Here is a 21,783-nt window from a genome sequence, read left to right as displayed (position 1 = left end):
TCACATATTAAGAGACCACAAACCCCAAAAATGCAAGTTGCTTTATTTGAATGAGGTATTTTTACAAATGTATAATTCAATTATATATCTTAACATTGTAAAAACTTTTCAGAGCTAAAGATATTTCGGATAAAGCTGTGATTCAAGGAGATACAATTTAAAGGTTGTGTGAACGATGGGCTGGGTCTGTGGGGTCTGAAGACTGAAGGGATTGTACATACATGCTTTACATTGCTTTTAATATGAATACATGTTATATCTCAGTGGTGTAACTACAGGACAGTAAGCCAGTGAAAATCACTTGGGTCTACCATGCCAAAGTAAACGCCTTCCTGTCTCTATTGTGTCTTGTTCCATCACCCACTGTCTCTTCTCAATCTACCTTCTTCCCCGTTGTCCTTCTTTGCTACCACAATGTCTTCCATCTGGGTTTTTTCTTGTGGCCTTCCAAATAATCTTGCACCATATTTACTTCACCCCTACTGTAGGCGATGTCTGTTATTAACAACATGGCCTGTACTGCATGTGTGTGGGAAGTAAAATAGTTGTGCATTGCATGACAACTTTCTGGAATAATTTCTTATACTTGAAATAGGACTTCTGTCTGAAACTGCAAATGGAAAACCCAGAAACACACTGCTGCTGCGATTGGTTAGGAGCATTCTTTAACAGCATCTTTAACCATGGAAACAAAGAGTGGACTATGCTGATTGTTTCTATGGTTACAGATGTTGCTAAGGCATGACAATTATTCACAACCTATAGCATGTTCAATGGCCGATTTCATGCAGAAATCCTCGGACAATAATTAGGACTTACCCTAGTAAGTTATAGTTCCCAACATAGTGATGATAGATAAGCAAAATAGTTTTGTTGAGGTTTAATATTCTTTGATGCATTTTGCACATATGTCCCTAGAAATAACATTGATAAATGACATAAAACAAGATAGTTGCTTACCTTAACCACAGAAAGCATCCCCTCATTCGTGTTTGGGTTGGTGTGAATTTCAAAGCTCTGGCCGGGGTTCCCGTTAATGATGGTATACACCGCCTTCCATGCCCCCGTGTTGGGATAGTCCTTATCGTTTACAGTCAAGTTTACCATCACGCCAGTTACTCCTTCCTTCACTGTGGCTTGAAACTAAAAAAATAAAATAAAAAAAGTTAAGCAAAACAAACTAAACAAAAGCAGCTTTTCAACTTTGCATAAGTGACAAGAAATATCTAAAAGAACAAAAAAAGAATAAAATATTTCTTTCTTCACAGGAAGTTTATTTCCTATACCCAAAAACAATGAATTTGTTTAGAGAAAATAGATGACATATTACTCTTTAACAACATCTACTTTTGATAGATTGGAAGCAAGACTAGGCTGGAAAATAGTATTCAGAAACTGTAAATCTTTCAACTGCAATGAAAAAATTACCTACAGGAAAAGCATAAAGCCAGTCAGTCTAAAACAACAGAGATATTTTCTCTTTTTAGGGGCGAGAAAAAGAAGTCGTCATTCAGGGTTATTTCAGGGTAACAAGCCATTTTAAAATGTAGATTAACATATCTTATCACGATACACCCACACACATACAATGTATGTCATTTGCAAACGTGTAATCTCTTCTGCTGTGACGGTAAGGGCCTGTGTGCACAACAATATGGTGTCCTTAGCGGGAGAAGAAAAATCCTGCCACATATAATGAATCGAGCTGGCTGCATTGAACCGTTTAAATGAACTTTAAGGGAAATTGTGCATATTTGGAAGGTTTCCCAAGTCACCAGAGTGTTATCAATCACATAGTACATTTTCTCCTGGACAAACCATGTTACAATGCAAGTGGTGCAAATTAGTTTATTATTTTACATGTAAGGGAAATACTGGTTACTTTTTCATGTAGCACACAAATATTTCATACCTTTATTTTTACACTGAAATTTAAAGTTGATCTAGGGTACTCCAACTATAAATCTGTCCCCACAATTTAAATTTACACCAGCCTCCAATGCAACATTGTTTTGTCAAGGTAAAAAGTTACTCTTTTTTTTTTTTTTTTTGCTTTCCTTTCCTTAATGATCAGGCCCAACGTGTCTTATTGTGACCAGGAACCGGCGGGTTAGAATAAGGGATGAGTGACATTTTCTAAACCGTTCAGCAAAATATTTGCCTAATTCTGCTGTGACATTTTGCCTGCTTCACCGGCGGAATTGAGCCTTTAGTGTTCCAAGTCTGAGCCAACCACACAGATGTAAGTTAAGTGTGCTGTATTGAAATATATCTTATTTTGAGTTAGTCAGATTTTAAAACACATTAGCTACAAGACAGAACCAGGTTCCCCAGAGCTGCCTCTTCAAACCCAAAACCTGCGCAACTTTAATACGGGCACAACTTGTACATGTGTCAATTTCACACCACAAAGCGTTTTTACGTTGTGCACATGCACTTATGAGCAATTCTAAATCGGGGTCATATATGCCCTCTAATACTAACTCAAGCATAAGCTTTGCTGTTTAGCATATTGAAAGTTGTGTTTTACGTAGGTAGTTGGATATAAAGATCAGGTTTCAAATTTACTACACAGAATAATTTTGCAGGGCTCATAATTTCTAACAAGCTGCTATCTTCCCGTGGGTAGTAAAGGAACAGATTGCCAGCACTATTCCTAGAAAGAAAGAGTATAATTTCAGAAATACCCATTTTCATTACCTAATAAATAATGGACGAGGAAGCTATGGTAAAGTCAAAAACAATGCCTTCATCTGAGACCCAATTAGGGGCACAGATTAATAAATGCCAAATTTGATTAATACAGAAGCCCGAGAAAGATCCATACCCGTAGAAAATTGTCAGATCTCAAGATATTGCAGAAATAGGAAATCGTAATCTGCAGAAAACACCTGTTCTTGTGAAAAGCCAGTCAGTCAACGTTATCAAAAGCTCACCAGTCTTCTACTACTCCAGCAGATGATACTTAGCCCAACAAAATTAAGCATATTTTTGACATGAGCTCTACATGTATAGGGAAAATTACAGAAGTAGGAGGGTAATCATTTTTATATCAAAAACCAGGGGCCATCACGTGATTTTGCTCTTCGGGGACTAAGTAAAGTAAAACAATTATAGGAACCAATTCACATTTGTTCCGTTAAAGATTTTGCAAAAATAAAGGGAACTTTCCTGGGAAAATCAGGACACACGGAAGTCCTACAGTACATTGAAGGATACATTCATCCAGTCTGCTAAATCTTATGTTCTTAATGTCTAGGGTAATAGATTAATAACCATTGGGGTTGCAACTGACCACAAACCGTATTAATGTACCTGAAACCTACCATATTGAGTGCTCTGCCAAGCAAAAATTATTTATTATCCATAGACATCAACAGAAAAAAGGCACCATGTGGCCAAATGACCATGAAAAATAGCAGTATCAAGCAATAACACTGTAATAACCCCAGGCCTCGATTGCATTTCTTGGCCTCCTAAGTCAGTTATATCCCTTATTGATGTCACTGGTCAATTCATGGTCAAGGCTCAGCACCAACGTGTCTATACATTCGGCAAAGTGTGTGTGCTTGGGGGGGTAAGGGGCCGGCGCTTTCGGAGGAGCAAAAGATTGCACTGGCTGATAGGAGAAGTTGGGTGGAACAAGGGTGTTCCTGGAGTACCGCTGCGCTTAGTTTAGCACAGCAGTGAAAACCTGTTAATGGGATGCATTTTGCACCTCACACTTGCAATTTGGCAGAGGGCAGAAAGCAGGCGTGCACATTTAAGAGCAGCGGGCAGACCTTCTAAACCAGTGGTGGGCAACAGTCGGCTCCAGGGCCTCATGCAACCCTCAAAATCTCCATGTGAAGCCCCCAACTCCTCCTTGCCTTATGCCCCATCTGACCCTAGCTCTTATATTCTGCTTTGTGCCCTTCTGAGCTCCCCCCGTGATCTCAGCTTATTATGTAGACCAGTGGGAAGGCTGCAGAGTGTTTTAGGGCAAGTGAAAGGTTTGACAGGCATTTTGGGGTAAATGTGGTTCTAAAGGTCCTATTGAGGTGTTTTGGGTGAGTGGACACTGTGAGCGATCTGAGGGATGTTTTGGGGTGAGCTGGGGGTATAGTGGTCTGTGAGATCTATTCTAATGACGTGGTGAGGGTATTTAATGTTTGAACTTTAAAGTGTTTTAGGTTGCCAATCACTGATCAAGACGTGCCGGTGCCAAACCAAAGCATTTTGTGGTGTACGCCCTGTGTACTGTATTCCTGCAAATGTTGACTCCGCCCACAAAATGGCCACTTCTCCGGACCCACAGTGATGTTATTGGTCCCTGCTGCAGTGATTTTCTGCACGCTCACGGATATTTCTTCAGCACTCAATATGGCTGCTCCCAGTGTGCAAAGGCATTGATGGATTCAATTCTGTACTAAATGTTAATCACACCTTTCATTTACATCATGATACGTTTCGTTAATCCTAAACATATGGGTTTAGGCGGTATTATACTGTGAAATACAATATTTTATGAATAACAATAAACTGTATTTGTAAGTACTTAAAAGGGATTTTACAACACAGAAGTTTGAGGCTGTGGGACGTTTTGAATAGATGGTGTTTAAATTACACTCCTTTTATTGTGTTGAATATAATTATGTGCATGAGAAGTGGTGGTTCTGATAATTTACAGATGCTTCCCACAGTGAAATGAATATGAAACAGCTTCGTTCGTGTTTCCAGGAATATCTCATTGGCTTCTCATTAGGACAGGACGTGTCTGCAGAGTATTGCACATCCGACTATGCTGGCAATAGCCAGGTAAAGATGTACAATCTGAGCCCGCTGGGGGAAAAGGCCTTTGAAAATAAATCCTGCAACATATTGGGTAATCCGTCAATGTCTGGAGAGGTGGCATTCTTGTTTCATGTCACTATATGGTATCTCCATTTACACCTTGTTTGCTTTCAGCTTCCTGTAATATATTGATTCTTCATGTGCTTTACTGTAATACCCTTTTGGTACGGTGGTGTAGAGAAAAACTGAAATATGCAGCATATTATATACTGCACATAATATTTTCTATTTTCAACTCCAGAGAAGAACAGTGGGGTTACATTATATTAAGTATCTCCAGTGGCGGTTGGGTGTCGAGGGGGTTGTTGGGATGAATCAGGGCAGTTTTGTTTTGCCTCAGTCTTGCCATTTAAAGTAGTAAGAGGTATGGCAATTAAGAACAAAGTTCTGTTATAGTTATACTGGAGTTGAAGAGAAAGGTTTAAGTATATCAAATAATTTAAGCCATACTGCTTCTATGGCAAAGGTCAAATGAAATGTAATTCAGGATTCTGATTTCAGTTTAAACCGAAAATAGTACAGAAATAAAACCCCTGAGGGCTGTTTCTTGGTCTAAAACAAATGACAGAAGTCTTCCCCACACTGCGTCCCATGCTAGCGCCTTTGACATTTCCCCTATAATCCAATTGCAATAGGAGCCCTCCAACATAGGATTGTTTTTTTTGGCTGCACTGCTTGTACCTGCTCCCAGAGCTAGTACCTCTGAGTGCTCATTCTCCTCTCCCCCATGTTATGAGCTATTGAACCATGCTTGTCAACATTTTCTACCTCCCCTCTGGGAGATGCTGAAGAGAAGGTCCAAGGATGCAAAGATGAGATTTGAGCCAGCAAGAACCCCCCCACAACCCTCTGCTGTGCAATGATATGACTCTTGTCATCGCAGAGCAAAGGTCAGGGCAATGAGGATGTAATTTGCAGCAAATCACGTCCTCTTGCCCACTTATCAAGGAGATCAGGCAGGATCAAGGAGAATGGCCTGCTCCGTGAGTCTCATAAGTAGGGGTGTCACTGAATGGTACTTAGGCCTCTAATCTCTCTCCCGTGACACTCTCCTCCCCCCACTGGAGTCCTATCAGCTAGGACTCTCTCCCCTGTGATCCTCTCCTCTGGGGTCCTATCGGCTAGGACTCTCTCCCCTGTGATCCTCTCCTCTGGGGTCCTATCAGCTAGGAGTCTCTCTCTCCTGTGATAGTCTCCTCTGGAGTCCTATCAGCTAGGACTCTCTCCCCTGTGATCCTCTCCTCTGGGGTCCTATCAGCTAGGAGTCTCTCTCTCCTGTGATAGTCTCCTCTGGAGTCCTATCAGCTAGGACTCTCTCCCCTGTGATCCTCTCCTCTGGAGTCCTATCAGCTAAGACTCTCTCCCCTGTGATCCTCTCCTCTGGAGTCCTATCAGCTAGGACTCTCTCTCTCCTGATACCACCCCCCCCCCCCCCCCCCAAGATCCTATTCAAACACCTGAAGTGTAATGCTTCATTCCTTTCTGGAACAAACTCAGTCCTCTGGCACTCTCACCCTGTTCCTATGTGCAGTTACTGATTCTTGTCACTATTTATCATGAGAGAATCTGTGGAGGTATAAGGTGGTGAAAACAAAAGCCATGGTGTAATTTTGTTGCAGTCTCTATCATCTCTCACTTGGCATTCTGTCACTTGGAAGCTTCCCTGCTGCGATCTTGTACCCAACACCCTTGCCTCTCTCCCCTGGCACCCTCTCTTCTCTCCATGAGCACCCTGTCACCTGGGATCCTCTATTCTGGATCCTGCTCCCTGACACCTTCACCTCTTTCATTTGGAAAGCCCGTCCCCTGCCACATACTCCCCTCTTCTCCCTTAGCACCCTGTCTCCCAGCATCCCTTCCTCCTATGATTGTCAGATTGCCAAGGGAATCCTGACCCCCTCCCTTTTCTTCCCTGCTACACTCAACACAGAAAAACACAGATTCTGCAGTAGAAAACCCCCAGGAAAGATAATTAACACTGAATCCACAAAAGTTCTAAACACCAAACCAATATATATATAACCAACAGACTCCAGTAACTGTGCCTCAAACTGCAAAATACTGACTTTCCAATTCCATCAGTATATTTGTACATACAGTTACAACAAGTTGGAACAAACTTAAACACAATTCAGTTACATACCGTGTATTAAAACACATCCCCAATTGTATGGTCAAGCTGAACATCTGTCTTTCTCTTTGTACTTTAAAGCTGAAAATTTAAATTGCTGAAAACTTTCAGATTAGTTTCTGTCAATCCTGACAAAAGTTCATTTGCAATTTGCACAAAAAAAGGACATGATCATTGAAAGGTGCCATCAGGGCTTAAAAGAACTAATTAAAAGTGTCTCTGATTTAATTGATTTTATGCAGACTCAAACCCCAAGTGGTTAGTAATTTAACAGGAAAAAAACTGAATACAGAATTTTACTTAAATAACCTCCACTTTTATGCAATGTTTTATTTTGTTTGTGCTCTGTGCCTTGTCTCTCCCACACTTCTCCATGATTCTTGCTCTAAAAGCAGGAAGACACAGGTCGCAGTCCTTATGAACTTTTTCTCAGCATGGCAAGGAGCCAGTCAGGTTCTTATGGGACAGTTGGTTGTCAGGCTATTTAGAACTCAGAAAATATTCACTAGTTCACCGTATCCCTTGCTTGTGAGGTTGCTATGGGTCACATCAGCTGTTTGCACCATTATTTTAAATACATATATTTGCAACAACAACAATTAATTTTTAATACATTCATAGGGGCATATTTACTAAACTGCAGGTTTGACAAAATGGAGATGTTGCCTATAGCAACCAATTAGATTCTAGCTTTCATTTATTTAGTGCATGCTACAAAATAACGACTAGAATCTGATTGGTTGCTATAGGCAACATTTCCACTTTTTCAAACCCGCAGTTTAGTAAATATACCCTGAAGACTTTAGCATGTCTATACATATCAATGTAGATTTTCACTGTTTTCCAATGACAAGAAAGTGTACATATTGTATACTCCTTGAACTATTGGGTAAAGGACTCACATTAGGGGGTGCAGTGGGTCTGGAGGGTATGGAAACTCTGAGCCCCCCCCCCTCCTAGACATGTTCTGAGTAGTGCATGCACCAGACCACACGCTCAGAAGAGGCTTCCTGCAGTGCTCTATTGAGAGCGGGGGCCCTGGGAGGCAGAACGGCATCACCAGACCCCCAACACAAATTTTGTTATGAGACCCGAGAATGCATTGAAATGAAAGCATGTATATAATAACTATATTGACCATAATAGGCCCAGCACATGTTGGAATGAAACAGGAGAAGTCAGTGAGGGTTATATACTGGAAATCTGAAATAAACCCATAGTACCCAATCAGAAATCAGCTTTCATCTTAATGGTGAAAATGAAACATAGAAATCAAATGTCTGATAGGCTGTTAAGATGTTAAGTGCAGATTTGCAGCTTGGAGCTATTTTAGTAATTAACCCTCAATGTTTACAGATTGGGAACTTGATTATCTGGACACAAGTTTTGAAGTCCGTGCATCACTTTGCAGCATACTTATCTACCCTCACAGAACGTGTTGAGACTTCCGAATTTTGGGCAGTTCTCCTGGACTCCCGGGAGAGTAGACCACCCTCCTGTATAAGGACAATACGGAGCCTTGATGATCCAATTTGCGTAATCATGACGACCCTGTTGCTCGATGATGCAATGACAACATTCACACACCCTCCATGACAAACCCTAATCTGTCCAAACCAACACGGACCTGCCCAGTTTAATGTAAATCATACCACTTTTCTTGGTATACTAAATCCTCTTTGACCTCTGAACATCAGGACTATCCCACAAATATCAGGACTGTTGGCCGATATTCCAGTGGCTGTACAAATTTACTTCCCAACTACTTAAAAGTATGATAGTCAACGTGTATTCCAAATAGTCTTTATACAAGCACGGCCCATTACTATTCCCTGAAATATATAGCTAAAAATGGCATTACATAACAATGTGCTAATCTACCCTACAAAGAATAATAAGATCTTTGTTGAAATCCAGAACAGAGGAAAAGTAAAAGTGTTTAAGAACAATTACGACCAACCGGTGGGATGTGCCAGTCAAGTCAAGTCATTCCTGATTAACTTTTTAAGAATTAGCATATGAATTCAGTGGAAATATATGTTGGTATTCCTTTTTAATATCAGGGTCTGCGCAAGAGAATAATGGGCCAGATAAGGGAATAATTTCCTGCTGTATCAATATTAAGACCACCTGGAATGGTGATGAAAGCCCTATTCTTGTCTTTAACGCCATTCATCTTTCATTGTGTCGTGAAATGACTAAGAAAAAAAAACACCGAAAAAAATCCAACAGAGAACAAGAATTTTCTTATATAATTAGATCTCTCAGGACAAATTAGGGAATGGAATTTACATAAGGGAAGTTGCCCCCATCAAGAATGTTTTAACAGATTCAGTGTGTGCTGCTGGGCTGTTATGTAACGCTTTGTGTTGCACAGCGGTGCGCTCTATGAATGGTAAGTGAAGTGTTCTAAGTGCGTGTTGACTTGTTCACCTGCTGACTAATTAGATGCTTGCAACAACTCATTTTCAAAGAGATCACTTCACCCGGGGTGGTAACTCAAACAAATGGGATGTTAGTTTAATTAAGGAGAGTTGCCCTGGTCTTCTTATAAACTAAATTTCTCCTAGAAGAAGTAGAAGATAAAGGCATACATAGCGGTACTATGATTTCTTCATTTTGTATAAGCACCTCATTTCCTAATTGGTTATCATTGACTTACATTAACTAATTTTCTATGAGAGTCCGCTGCCATACCAGATACAGAAGACAGGTGGCAGTGTACCATCAACACTACCAGCAATAACCCATTGTCTTTCACGGACTGTAATCAGCACTTTGCTAAAGGTCAAGGTAATTAGGACTACAAGACTACACCTATATGCTGCCCTCACTGCAGGAGCAAAGTTGGAATTGTGTTTCTCTGCTGGTGCTTCAAGAGTTTTGTTTAAGTGTTTATTGACTTAGAATCATGAGTGAGGAAGCCAATGTTCTCCAATTCATCAACTTCAGCTTTGTCCTTCACGACCTGTCCATTCAGGTCTAAGCATCTTGGCCGGATGTGGTGTGCCTCTAATAGGTACCGCAGCCAAGTGCTTCTTTCCTGGGTGCAATCAGCATAGTGACTCTTGAAGAAATTAAAAGGTTATCTATTGGTAATTATGAACTATGAGCTTACGAAAATAGTCAAAGAGAACACCCACCTCTGGTCATTTCCCTTTCTAATTAATGGCCAATGTAGCACTTGTCTTGGAATCTCCGCCAATACCCAACTAGCAAACTGGAACAGCCGTGTTTGTTTTAGTTCTCCCTGTTCTATAGGATTGTTGGACATAAATTTGAACAGTGTCAAGGGAAGCTGTGTATTGAAATGTCACCTGATTGGATACGTGCTGGGGCCATCCAATCAGGTGTCATGTTACCTATACAGTCCCATTCAGCACTGTCTACCAGAGTGTGAAGAATCAAAAATAAATTAAGCATTTCTCGCCGCAATAGCAAGTTAACACAAAGACAAACCCATTACTATGAACATGTAACACTTTTTCACGTGTAGGCCTTGAAGTGCACTACCTATATGGTACATTTGTATTGCGCCGAATATATGTAAATAACACTGAGATGGCAGTAACCATCCTGGTGCAAGTTCACAGTTCCCATACCTCATAGAATTCATGAATAAAAATGAACATAATTAACTATGACTTTAAAAAGGTTCAGGCTACAATCCATATCAACCTAGCCACACCCTTATTTAAGCAAGCCCATCCCCCTTTCCACACAACACACCCCAAATGGATAGACCACACCTCTTTCTGACCACCGAAAATCAGAACTATTGTTTGGTCTGTGTGCTAATGTCTAACACTCCAGGAACACTGTATGACAACCAGCTTTAGAACAACATCTAAAATTGGCTATTATGGGAAATATATATTTATAACATAAATTACTCTCAAATGAGAGAGTGATTAAACAGCATCATAACTTTCCCATTTAAAAAAAAGCACAACGTTGCTCATCATTGACTTCAATGTCACTTATTAAAACAATAGGGTTATTATATCAACAACTCACAACAATAAGAGTCGTTATGTTCATTCTACAAAGCCAGGTACTTGCACAATATGGACAGTATAAGCAAAACCATAGTTTTACAGGAAATCAATTACTGAGAAGCATATTTCAGAGTGAACGAATGGAAAGAAAAAATTAATAGCCAGGGAAAATTAATTCTGTCTAGAGAACGGGTCCTCCAGGCAGTGTAGACTTGTTCTGTGTGATGTCTGGGGTATTTGACACCGTATATCTCACACAAATTAAATGGGAGTGCTTTATTTAGATCACAGGTTAGCATGTTTTTTTCACTTCCTTCCTCAAGGTCCAGCATAGGGGTTAAGAGTCTTGTGATTGTAGGACAGTCATTCCTGCAGTTCCATACCTAGAATAACCATTATATTGCTATCTACAGTGTGACCGCACTAGAGGCCAGTGACTGAGGAGGCTCACATTATATGGAGGCAAGTGCTCCTAGATGTAATCCGCCCACTCAGACTTCTTTTCCTGAGTTCTGGTCTATCTCCTGCTGGTGTGGCCTTCAGTTAGTCCCTCTCGGTTGATGTTATTCCCATGTTGTAGCCCTTTGACTAATGAGTGCCCTGATGTCTAATCTTCATTCAGATGGGATGGATGCTTGGTTTATTTGTCAACTGAAGGACTTCATAGTCATTCATATATTACCAAGGGTGTGTCTCCTGCCACTATGTTTAGGCCCTTCAGAAGAACCAAGATTACAATGTTGCAGTCTCCCCCCATCTCTAGCAACACCGCTCAACCTGTCCCCATTAGAGTGGTCCTGAGTTGTGATGGTGCCTATGTTCCCACAACCGGTGGCCTGGTGTGGGAATCTGGGTTTACAGGCTATGGAGAAAACCACCACTAAATATATACAATCATGTGACCTTCAAATGTCCAACTGTCCTCACCAATAAGTTGTTTTTTTTTCTCTGAAACAAGGTGCCAACAAGTAGAAGCCTTACTTTGGGCATCTGTGGCCGGGCATGCAACCACAGATTACCTTGGCACATAGTGAACCTGGCTCAGTCTACAGTTTGCCAGCAGCTGCAGCAGTATGTGACCTGATCAAATATTCTGTAGTCGACTACAAGCAAATAAAAGCAGAGTAATCTGAGAAAATATAATTCAAGTTTCAATTTTGACATCATCTCTTTATAAACTCTCTCAATGCTGAACTAGAAAATGATTAGTAATACATCTAAAATCTAACACGGCTCCTTCTGACATGAGCGGAACCCATTAAGATTTTTGGTGAGATTTTTATCTCCTATAACTGCTCAGGTAGGCGCACAATCTTTACATAGCTGTGGTGTGATTCTTACAGTAGTTTATTAAGGCCGAGATGATCTGGCAATTAGCATGGTGACTGCAGGAGTTCAGTTAGTTTAAAAGGTTCCGTTAAAAAGAATATCGGGATTGGATGGCCGTGGAACACTCACAGCTATATGCCTCTAGAAGGCATACTGGGCTGTTGGCAGTGTGTCATAGTCTTATGACCCCCGTCTGTACATGAGCTAAGCTGGCGTAGAGTTGTAGATATTCTGTTATCACAGATTCTTGCTGTTGCTGCAGAGCGATTGAATGTTGTGCTTCATCAGGCAGAAGGGACAATGACTGTACTGCTATCCCAAGAGGTTGCGTACATTCTGTCGTTCCAAGCAGGGCTGCGCAGTGAGGGATCAGAAGTGAGTGCTGGCGATACTGAAATAATGTTTGGATTTTGAGAAAAGAAAAACAAAACATTCTGCAAGACATTGCAACTGATTACAATGTGTTATTCAGAATGAGATCTCTAATACACACCAGGTACTTCTTTCCTTTTTATTCCTTAATTACATAGTGCATTGTGCACTACGGGCCTGATGCAGGGTTGAACGTATGCCAGTTTCTGTCGTGTAAATTGAGCACATTCGCACTGAGCATGCCCACAACGAGAACGCACGCATATGCACCAATGCATACTTGCATGTATCTGGCACTTTATAACTGGAGATGGAAGCGGTGTTTTAACATAGCCCATGTACAGTAAAGGCTGAGATACAAGGACAAGAGGAGGGTAGAGGGAACAGCGGACGACTGACCGGTCCTTTTGGAAGCAGTGGCAGAGGTGGCGGTATGGTATACCATTGTAAACCCGTCGGCTTTAACCACTGTCACACACGGAATGCTGTGAAATGTGGAGAATGCCGCCCAGGGGAGAGAGCGTATCATAATAACCCATAGACTGTAAGCCTGCGAGCAGGACCTTCTTACCTCTCTGTCTGCATTACCCAGTATTGTTTTATTACCGTGCTTGTTCCCAATTGTAAAGCGCTACGGAATTTGCTGGAGCTATGTAAATAAATATTGACAATAATTATCTGAAGGTCAACTTGGAAGCAGAGCTGAGTAATTAGCATGGAAACCACTATTTTATGAGCTCTCTTCTGGGCAAACAGGGACATGGACGTACGTAGGTAAGATTTGATGATAACTTATATCACCTATGACGTAGTTTGTGAATAATATGGCAGAGGTGGTTAATGGTACGAAAAGGAGATGTTGGAAACATATTAACCTAGTTTCTTGAAGACCTTTAAAGACAACACATTTTGAAATGCAAGTTTATCCAATATGTACATCAGAGACATCTTTTCAGGGACCTCATAAGTGGCCTACAAATGGTCTGTAACTAACCATTATAGATAAACTTTATTTCCCATTTTGAGACCCAAATACAAGCATAAATTGTTCACGCAGTAGTTGTCCTATGATTGGCCACTCAACTGGTGAGAAGACATCACTGTCCAGTTAGACCTGCCACATAGACTGTGCGTTTCTGACATGCACTATGCTAGAAATAATCTCAAATACCTATATTCAGGAGGTGTCCATTATATATGAACATCTCCATTCAGATCTCGCCTGACGTTCCGTCAGTAGAGTGTAGAAGAGCGGTTGTACAAGAAGGCTTGTCAGTGTAGTTTTACAGTGACAGGCCCTAAAAGGTCCCATTTTACAAGCTGGCTTTTATTAATGGGGTCTCAGTTGGATTCTGATATCACACAGGGCTGCACGATCCCTGCAGGGAATACTAAAGTGTTAGATGTACAGTAGACTTTTCATTCTCAGACAGGGTCAGGCTCGCTTTTCAGAATCGCTTCAGAAGTGTTTTCTGCTGCAACATCACACACAGCCTGCTCCATCAATAATGCTTTGTAGCCAGTTGTTTTTGCTACATATTCCACTGATCTCTGTTCTTATTTAGTACAATACACAAGTAGTCATATGCAAATTAGACTCCAATAAAATCACAACTATACTTAAAAACAAGACGCACTAGTTCTGATTGAAGAGGATGAGGCTGGTTCACCCTGCTGACTCGTCGGTCACTAGTTACATTTCCTGATGTAAGCCTGTAACGGGGAGGTCAGACAACTGTGGCTGGCCAGCTCCTGTAGTGCTACAAAGTCCAGCTTTGGCTGGTAGGGCATGCTGAAACTTGCAGTTCAATGACAGCTGGAGAGACATAGGTGGCCTATTTCAGTTTATAAATTTTTTCATTGGCTAAGGACTCACCTACAGGAGATGCCTGGATGCGGAAGGTGAGCTTATATTTCAATAAAGTTATATTGTGCACAAAATTCTCCTTTATGGATATGCTGACACACAGTGATTTATATATTGTTTGTTTTTGAGCACCAGATATTTTTCTTTTGTTTCTAATAACACAATGCTTGCATGTGGTGCTGTGTCTCGAACTGACTTCTATGCTTCCCATCCTACCACAGATCACTTTTAGACTGTCACACGTTGGCACGGGCTGTTTATCAAGTAGATACCAAAGAAAGCTGGATAAGGACCAAGTTGCACCTAAACCGCGCCTTCCTAAACCATTTACCGTTTTCTGCCTGGTTGGGTTACTTTCGGTAATTTGCTTATTCAGCCTTTGGTTTCATGTTAGGAGGCATAGATCCAACAAATCGAGCAATAACTGGCCACATACAGAGAATTAAGGAGAATATAAGTGTATATCATAAATGACCATCTATCCCAGATATGCAGAGATTTCACAGGGCTTCATGTGAGTGCAATTTAGACAATGAAAGTAAGTATCTATCTGATTGGTTGCTATGGTTTAGTGGAAACCAGTACAATGTTAGTATTACACAGTGGCAAGATAGACTATGTATTATTTAGCTAGAACTTGAAAGGTTTCCTTAATCTCAGGGGCTGTGTAAAACCACACCAACATACTAGTAAGCCACACCCACTAACAACAATATGAGTGTACATCGAGCATCCACAAGTTAGAACCTACTAGTATGTAAACCTGGGCAGTCCCATAGGGCACCAGGGTTTAAAGGGCGCTTAAAATACTGAATGTCACTAACTCATTGCTATGATTTTCACTGTGGCACCCCCACATTGCGCCCCAGCCTCTGACATGGGGGGAACAGCCATCTCCAGCTTCTTACCTGTGAAGCTGTTGGCTGCTGCTGCTCCCCCTCCATGTTGGTAATGGGCTATATATGGGAGTATATCGATGTCACAGCTCTGAAGGGGAAGAGGGGGGGGGGGGGGGCAGCGCAAATGTTGGTGGCTTGTCTTTACTAAATAATAGAACCTTAAGACAGGACAGCCTTAAAATGTTAGCTCTCTGCATTCAGTGCTGGACATACTATATACACACTATGGAAACCAACAAAGAGTTAACCAGCAATAAAGAAAAAGCAAATTCATAAAGCTCATGGAGAGAACAGGTGCAATCACATTGTGCTTTTTCGACAAAAAATTGCCAGGACTTTACTCACGCAGACTTTATAACATTAAACATACATAAAAAAAGCAATATATGTATTTCTTTAAATAGGATATTTTACGAGTACTCATAAAACGCCAGATCATGTGCTTTGAGTTTGTAATCCTGGTGCTACGAATGTTTCTGGAAGTTATGAATAATGATGGGCATAAGTTAACTCACCGAGAGTTCCAAGCGCCACATTTCTGCTGGGTAACTTTATTAGTCGGGAGCCTGTTCATCATCGCACACACTGATGCACGAGCTGTCTGCTCAAATCTGCTGAACTATTTGGTTTCCACAGGAAACACATTTAAAAAAAACAATTTTGTGTTCTGTAAATTGGAGCAGGGAGACAGAAGCACTATGAAAACCAGCACAGTAGGCATAGAGTTACCATCTGAACGTGCCCTATATCTCCTGTAGTTTCAGGCTGTTTGCAAAGTTGACTTGTGTCTATTTTAGAAAGTCTTCAAACGGTTTTAGGACTGACTGATGCATTGCCGACACCTGACAAGGACTGTGTCAATTACTGTTGTCACTTGTCAGAGTCAACCCAGTTTTTCATTTCAAGACCTAATGCTGAAGATTAACTCCGTCAATCATCATTATCATCATTTTATTCTGTTTTAAAAATGACATCTGACACCCCATCAAATCAGTTTTAATTGGCTTTCTGCTAATGCAATAATATAGCACCAGAAACTTAAGTACCATCTCTTCAAGTCCCTCCTTTGTCCTCTAGTGGTGTTTGGCAACACTTTGTGTGTAACGAGCGGGGTCTAGATGGTGATAGCTTCTGGTTTAGCCCAGAACAATCAGCAGCATCACAAAGTCCAGCTCATACAACAATGTAATGGATTAAAGTCTCTGGTTATATTGTTAATCTTTAAATCAAATTTGCACTACATACAGTCAGTATTCACAGACAAACCGCAAAACACTTGAAAATAAAATCACAGACACTTTTATAAAATTTATGGACAACCACTAATATTTACTGCTGCATTATATCTGACGGTTATTTTATGTTTGAATTAACTGGTTTGCTCTTTTGTCCCGAGACATTCTTGAGTCTGAGCTCAGGGCCAATATCACATTACATAAGAGTTTCTGCGCCTGTCAATTTACAGGTCTGATAGACCCAGAGTTACACCTATCCGTGTGACTGGGTGTATCACAGAAACACAAGGTGGTGAGGGGAGCCTCCGCGGTGGAAGACAGATATGAGGGGTGCACACTGACTACTCTGCCCACTGGTAGTCAGGAGGGGCAGAGGGCGTCCCATAAGGGAGCCCTTATGCCCCCCCTTACTTTGGCTCTGCTATAGCTGGATGCCATTTTGGCACCCCATACACTCAGATACACCAGATTGGTGCCCGGTTAGATGTACCATAAGGTAAGAAACCCTGGTCTAGAAAACAAAGGGGGGGTTGAAAATTGGAGAGGGAAACAACCCTGCAATTAGTGTTATACACCTTATATAGTAGGCTGGTTAGTATTGCCAGCAGGATGCCATATTTTATCACTATATTCTTTTACCATTCATCCCAACTGTCACGATTTAATCATCAAAGTCGTGATTCTGAGGGAGTGTTCTGTGGTCCTGGCAGTCAGAATGTTTATTCCGACTGCAGGGAATATTGAAAGGTATGTCCCCCTCATTACCACTCTGCATAGTCAGACATGCCCACAGGTTATGGGGTAATGCCCATCACATCATGACCACTCCCCCCAACATAATAAGTCACACATCCTCTGTGGAAGTGTGTGTACCGATTCAGAAAACTGTAACATATGTTTTAACTGAGTGGCTAAAAAATATAAATATTTTTTTTTTAATTTACTGACTGGCAGGCAATAGTGTCAAAGCCTAAAAAAAAAAATAAAAAAATTACTTTACAGTAAATAGCTTTCTTAATACTGAAGGTATTCACATGTCTCGTAATAAAATAGTATTGCCCCACAAAACGAAAAAATTATCACTTAAGGAATTATGGACTAATTGTTCGATTTCTGTTTTACCAAATTGTGCATCCCAGAAACCACTGGTTAATAGCAGAAATATATCCACAGATAGCTGTATTTTATTTTCAGTGGAGATTTTTGTGTTCCTTTACTTTATCCGTTGTTAGGATTACTGATACTTTTTTCTTTTGACTTTTAGCTATACACTTTATCACATTCTTGCCGACTCTCCCATAATGTTGGGAGACTTGTGACATAGTGGGTGATCTCCCAGAGTCTGGCAATCTCACTAAAGCCGGGTCAAATTGCGACACAATTTGCATCATTATGCCCTGCCCACTGCGGCATGGTGACGCAATTTGCATAATAGTGCTCAGTGGGAGGGGCATCATGAATCGTCATCTCCACAGGGGTCTTAAAAATCAGCAACTGTGTTTCATCATCAGTTCCAGATATTGATGAAGTTTTGCCTTTACTTGAGCTGTATTTTTATTTTTGTAAATGATTTTGGAGTAAGCAGCGTTACCAATGGTAACCATATTATTATGGGATAATAATTTTGAGGACGGCAGGTCTCACAGAATGGCAATTCTTCTGCTTTATTAAAATGAATGAACACCAGCACCATTTATTTCTGTCAAACATCATCTAAATTCATAAGCTATTTCTCAGGTGTCAGAAATTCATGTTAAGATCCCATTTTCTTTGCTTACAAAAAAAAAATATATAGTTCCTCTGGGGGTGTGAAAGGGCTGCGTTCTCTCTCCACTTTATTGATTTTAAAATAATAGTCTCAGCACAATTTAAATCCCACGTTGTCAAGACTATGCAATAGAGGCTCCAGGCAGAGAGAAATTTTTAAAATGAACCTTTTCTGCATTTCGGTAATAAAAAAAACGCACTTAATGTTGCACTTCTCTTCAGTCAATGTGGGAATGTAGAGGCTACAAGCAGGTTTTTTTTAATTGTGTTTCATCAGGGCTTTTTTTAATTATTGCATTTCTAAGAAACTTATAGGGCCTGAGTTATTAAAGAGAGCAAAGCAGAAGAAGGAGTAACTTTGCACCTGGGCAAAACCATGTTGCATTGGAGGGGAAGGTAAATTTAAAATGTGATGGCAGATTTATATTTGGGGTAGGGCATGTCCTAGATCAGCTTTCAATTTTAGTATAAAAATAAAGCTATCACATATTTTTGTGGTAGATGAAAAAACAGCCAGTATTGCAAAATAATAAACTAATTTGCACCCCTTGCATTGTAACATGGTTTGTACCAGAGAAAATGTACTCTTCTTTTGCCTTTGCTTTCCTTAATGACTCAGGCCCTTAAAGTTTTCATATCAGAATATCTGTCATCTGTGTGATATTAATCAACATTTTATAGTTTTTCCTGGCATTAAATACATTTTCAATTCCTCTGTGTATCCAGTTCCTGCCTATGGTTGAATTGTTATGAATATAGTAAAGGCCCCATTCAAACATGCCAAATCAGGACATAATGAGCGCCATCTGACCTGCGCAATCAACAATCCGATCTGCACCAAAATGCTCTCTTTGGGATGGTTCCCATCCAATTTCACATAAGCCCCACCCCTTTTGAGGTCCAACATTTGGGACTGTCCCTTCAAGCAGTTGGGAGGTATGAGTAGAGGCAGTATACAGCCAGTGCTGATGTCATTCTCACCAACAGTCTCAAAAAAGGGGCAAGCTTTGATATTTTGGAACCGAGTCTAACGATTTAAGTGTGATTTGGGCAAATTGAGAAGTGGTTCGGACGCACGTGGGGGAGTTACCAAATATGTTCCGTTTTCTAAATTGGGACTATCACTGAGAACTTCCAGTAGTTACAGATAAAAGTTTTGTCATGAAGGGAACTGCTCATAGCTGTACTCACATTGTAGTTCTCCAAGGCAAACATAGGTTTCTATATAGACTTCTCACTTACACATAATGATGGAGGCATTAACCAATATTCACTTGTGACATCGCTGAGACACTTTTAATTTTTGAATGTTACAAAAATGCCTTTTCAACTTGAATAACCCATATTTCACGGCTAATAGCCCATCAGAATTCCATATCTTTACACACCTCAAACTCTGACTGTTTAGCACAAGCGCTCAATTTGCCCAAATCACACTTAAATCGTTAGACTCCATTTTAGTTCCAAAATATCAAAGCTTGCCCCTTTTTTGAGACTGTTGGTGAGAATGACATCAGCACTGGCTGTATACTGCCTCTACTCATACCTCCCAACTGCAGTATCTTCAATTCCAGCCCCAGCAGCTTTCATGTAGTTCTCAATAAATGAATGCTGGGCACAAATACGGAATTGGCCAACCTATCTGGTCTGTGTGGCCCCAAACTGACCGACCGAGATCCAATCTAGTTATAACAAAATGGATTCATATTAAACCAGGTCTGCCGATCATCTCGAGCATTGGATTGATCCAGGAATTAAGGAGAGTGCAAAGCAGCAAGATGCCCATTACGGTCTGGCCATTTGGCACGGTCTATAAATGGTCTTATCTGTGTGATGTGGCTAGGCTTGAATGTAGACAGCGCTTGTGCTAAAGTCAGAGTTTGAGGTGTGTAAAACTGGTGATTCTACCATGAGTCCCCAGACTTCTGGGCCTCCTCCACCAGTGACAGAGCCAGGCAATGAGGCAGAATATGGATGACTTCAGAAGAGTCCTCTCTCCGAGTTCTGGGAACCCGGAGTCCCCAAATCACTCGTCTTGCCCCCTATCCTCACTGGCTAGTAGTATGTATCTATGTGTACAGATTGCTGTGTGTTGCTCTGCCTTGATCTCACTGAACCACTGATGAGAGGGGGCAGGAGAAAGATCACCAATGCTGTGACCCATCGTCCACTATCTTAAGTGAGGGGTGAAAGCCTTACCCCTACACACCCGTCCACTGTACTAAAATTCCCCTGGTGTACCCCCATCTTTATCATCTAGGCACCATCCCTCCTCCGTGCATTATACAGATCCCCAGCTCAGCATTCAGCAACGAATGAGTTAACATGCTGCCGTTACTGATAAACCCAGGCTTAGAATTATAAACGATTTTCTTGATTGTGGTTCGCTCTATATATCAAATGAAGTTATAAGATCCATACAGTGCTCCTAATTGCAGTTATTTCTGATTGCTTAATACCACTAATGCACTAAAGTAACAAAGGGATTGATTTACATGGGTGTGAATGGAGGATTAATGGGTGCAGGAGGGGGGTGACTCTTAAAGTGATTTATGGGGAGAATATCAACTTCTGTTTTGTACATTTAAAGTTCTTTTAATGCAATCTTTTTAAATCAGGCTTCTTACATGTTACGTTATTACTAGCCTGGCTAATAGTAGAGCGTTTGTACTTATTTTAATCTCTGGTTACTTTGCAGCAGACACCATCGGCCTCATTCAGAGCTGAGGGCAATTTTGTGTGGCGAACGCACACATAAAATGTGGGTTACAAAATTGCACTATTGCTTGTTTGTTTTAAGTTTCATTTGTTGTAAGATAAGTCAAAGTGCAGCAACAGACAGATACGCTTCAGCTTGTTAATGACGGCTGGCATTTTAAATGTGTATTAAAAGAAATAGAATATAGAGGAGGAGAACAGGGGAACTGGCAGGGTGGGGTCCACCTAGGGAAATCGGGGCTGCAAAAAGAGAGATGCGATACAACTTGGGTTTTATGTAAATCCACAGTATCGCACATGGAAAAAATATTTGGCTTTTTAGTGGATTGTACTATTCACAAAGCACCAATAATACCCTTTTTTGCTATAGCACAGTGCTAATAAAACCAACTTACCACGTCACTGCACCTGTTCAGTTTTGGCCTTAATAAGAGATAACCAAGGTCCCTTCCAGATCCCAATTCTGGGCTTTGATTTGCGCCATCAGGCCCAGACTCCGCTGGACGAGGAGACGTGATTCATGTCATCGTATAGAGTTGGAAGGGGTCTGATTATTCATATAGCATCATCACGTCCCTGCCACCAGTGTACAATGATGCAAATCATGTCATCATGTCCCACCAAACTTGCCCTT

The 21,783-nt window shown here is 40.9% G+C and overlaps 1 protein-coding gene across 3 annotated transcripts in view; it reads right to left on the bottom strand.

The window, feature by feature from the left end:
- Positions 1 to 21,783, bottom strand: part of CDH13 (cadherin 13) — a 651,169-nt gene that overhangs the window by 70,619 nt on the left and 558,767 nt on the right. For all 3 annotated transcript variants that reach the window (XM_075189159.1, XM_075189158.1, XM_075189161.1), the window contains one exon: positions 961 to 1,143. In XM_075189159.1, coding sequence (XP_075045260.1) covers positions 961 to 1,143 — 183 coding nt within the window. The remainder of the gene's footprint in view (positions 1 to 960; positions 1,144 to 21,783) is intronic.

This window comes from Mixophyes fleayi, chromosome 10, assembly GCF_038048845.1.
Source record: "Mixophyes fleayi isolate aMixFle1 chromosome 10, aMixFle1.hap1, whole genome shotgun sequence".
NCBI lineage: Eukaryota > Metazoa > Chordata > Amphibia > Anura > Limnodynastidae > Mixophyes > Mixophyes fleayi.
The sequence above is the reverse complement of the archived record's forward strand: the minus strand, read 5'-3'. Positions and strand labels throughout refer to the sequence as shown.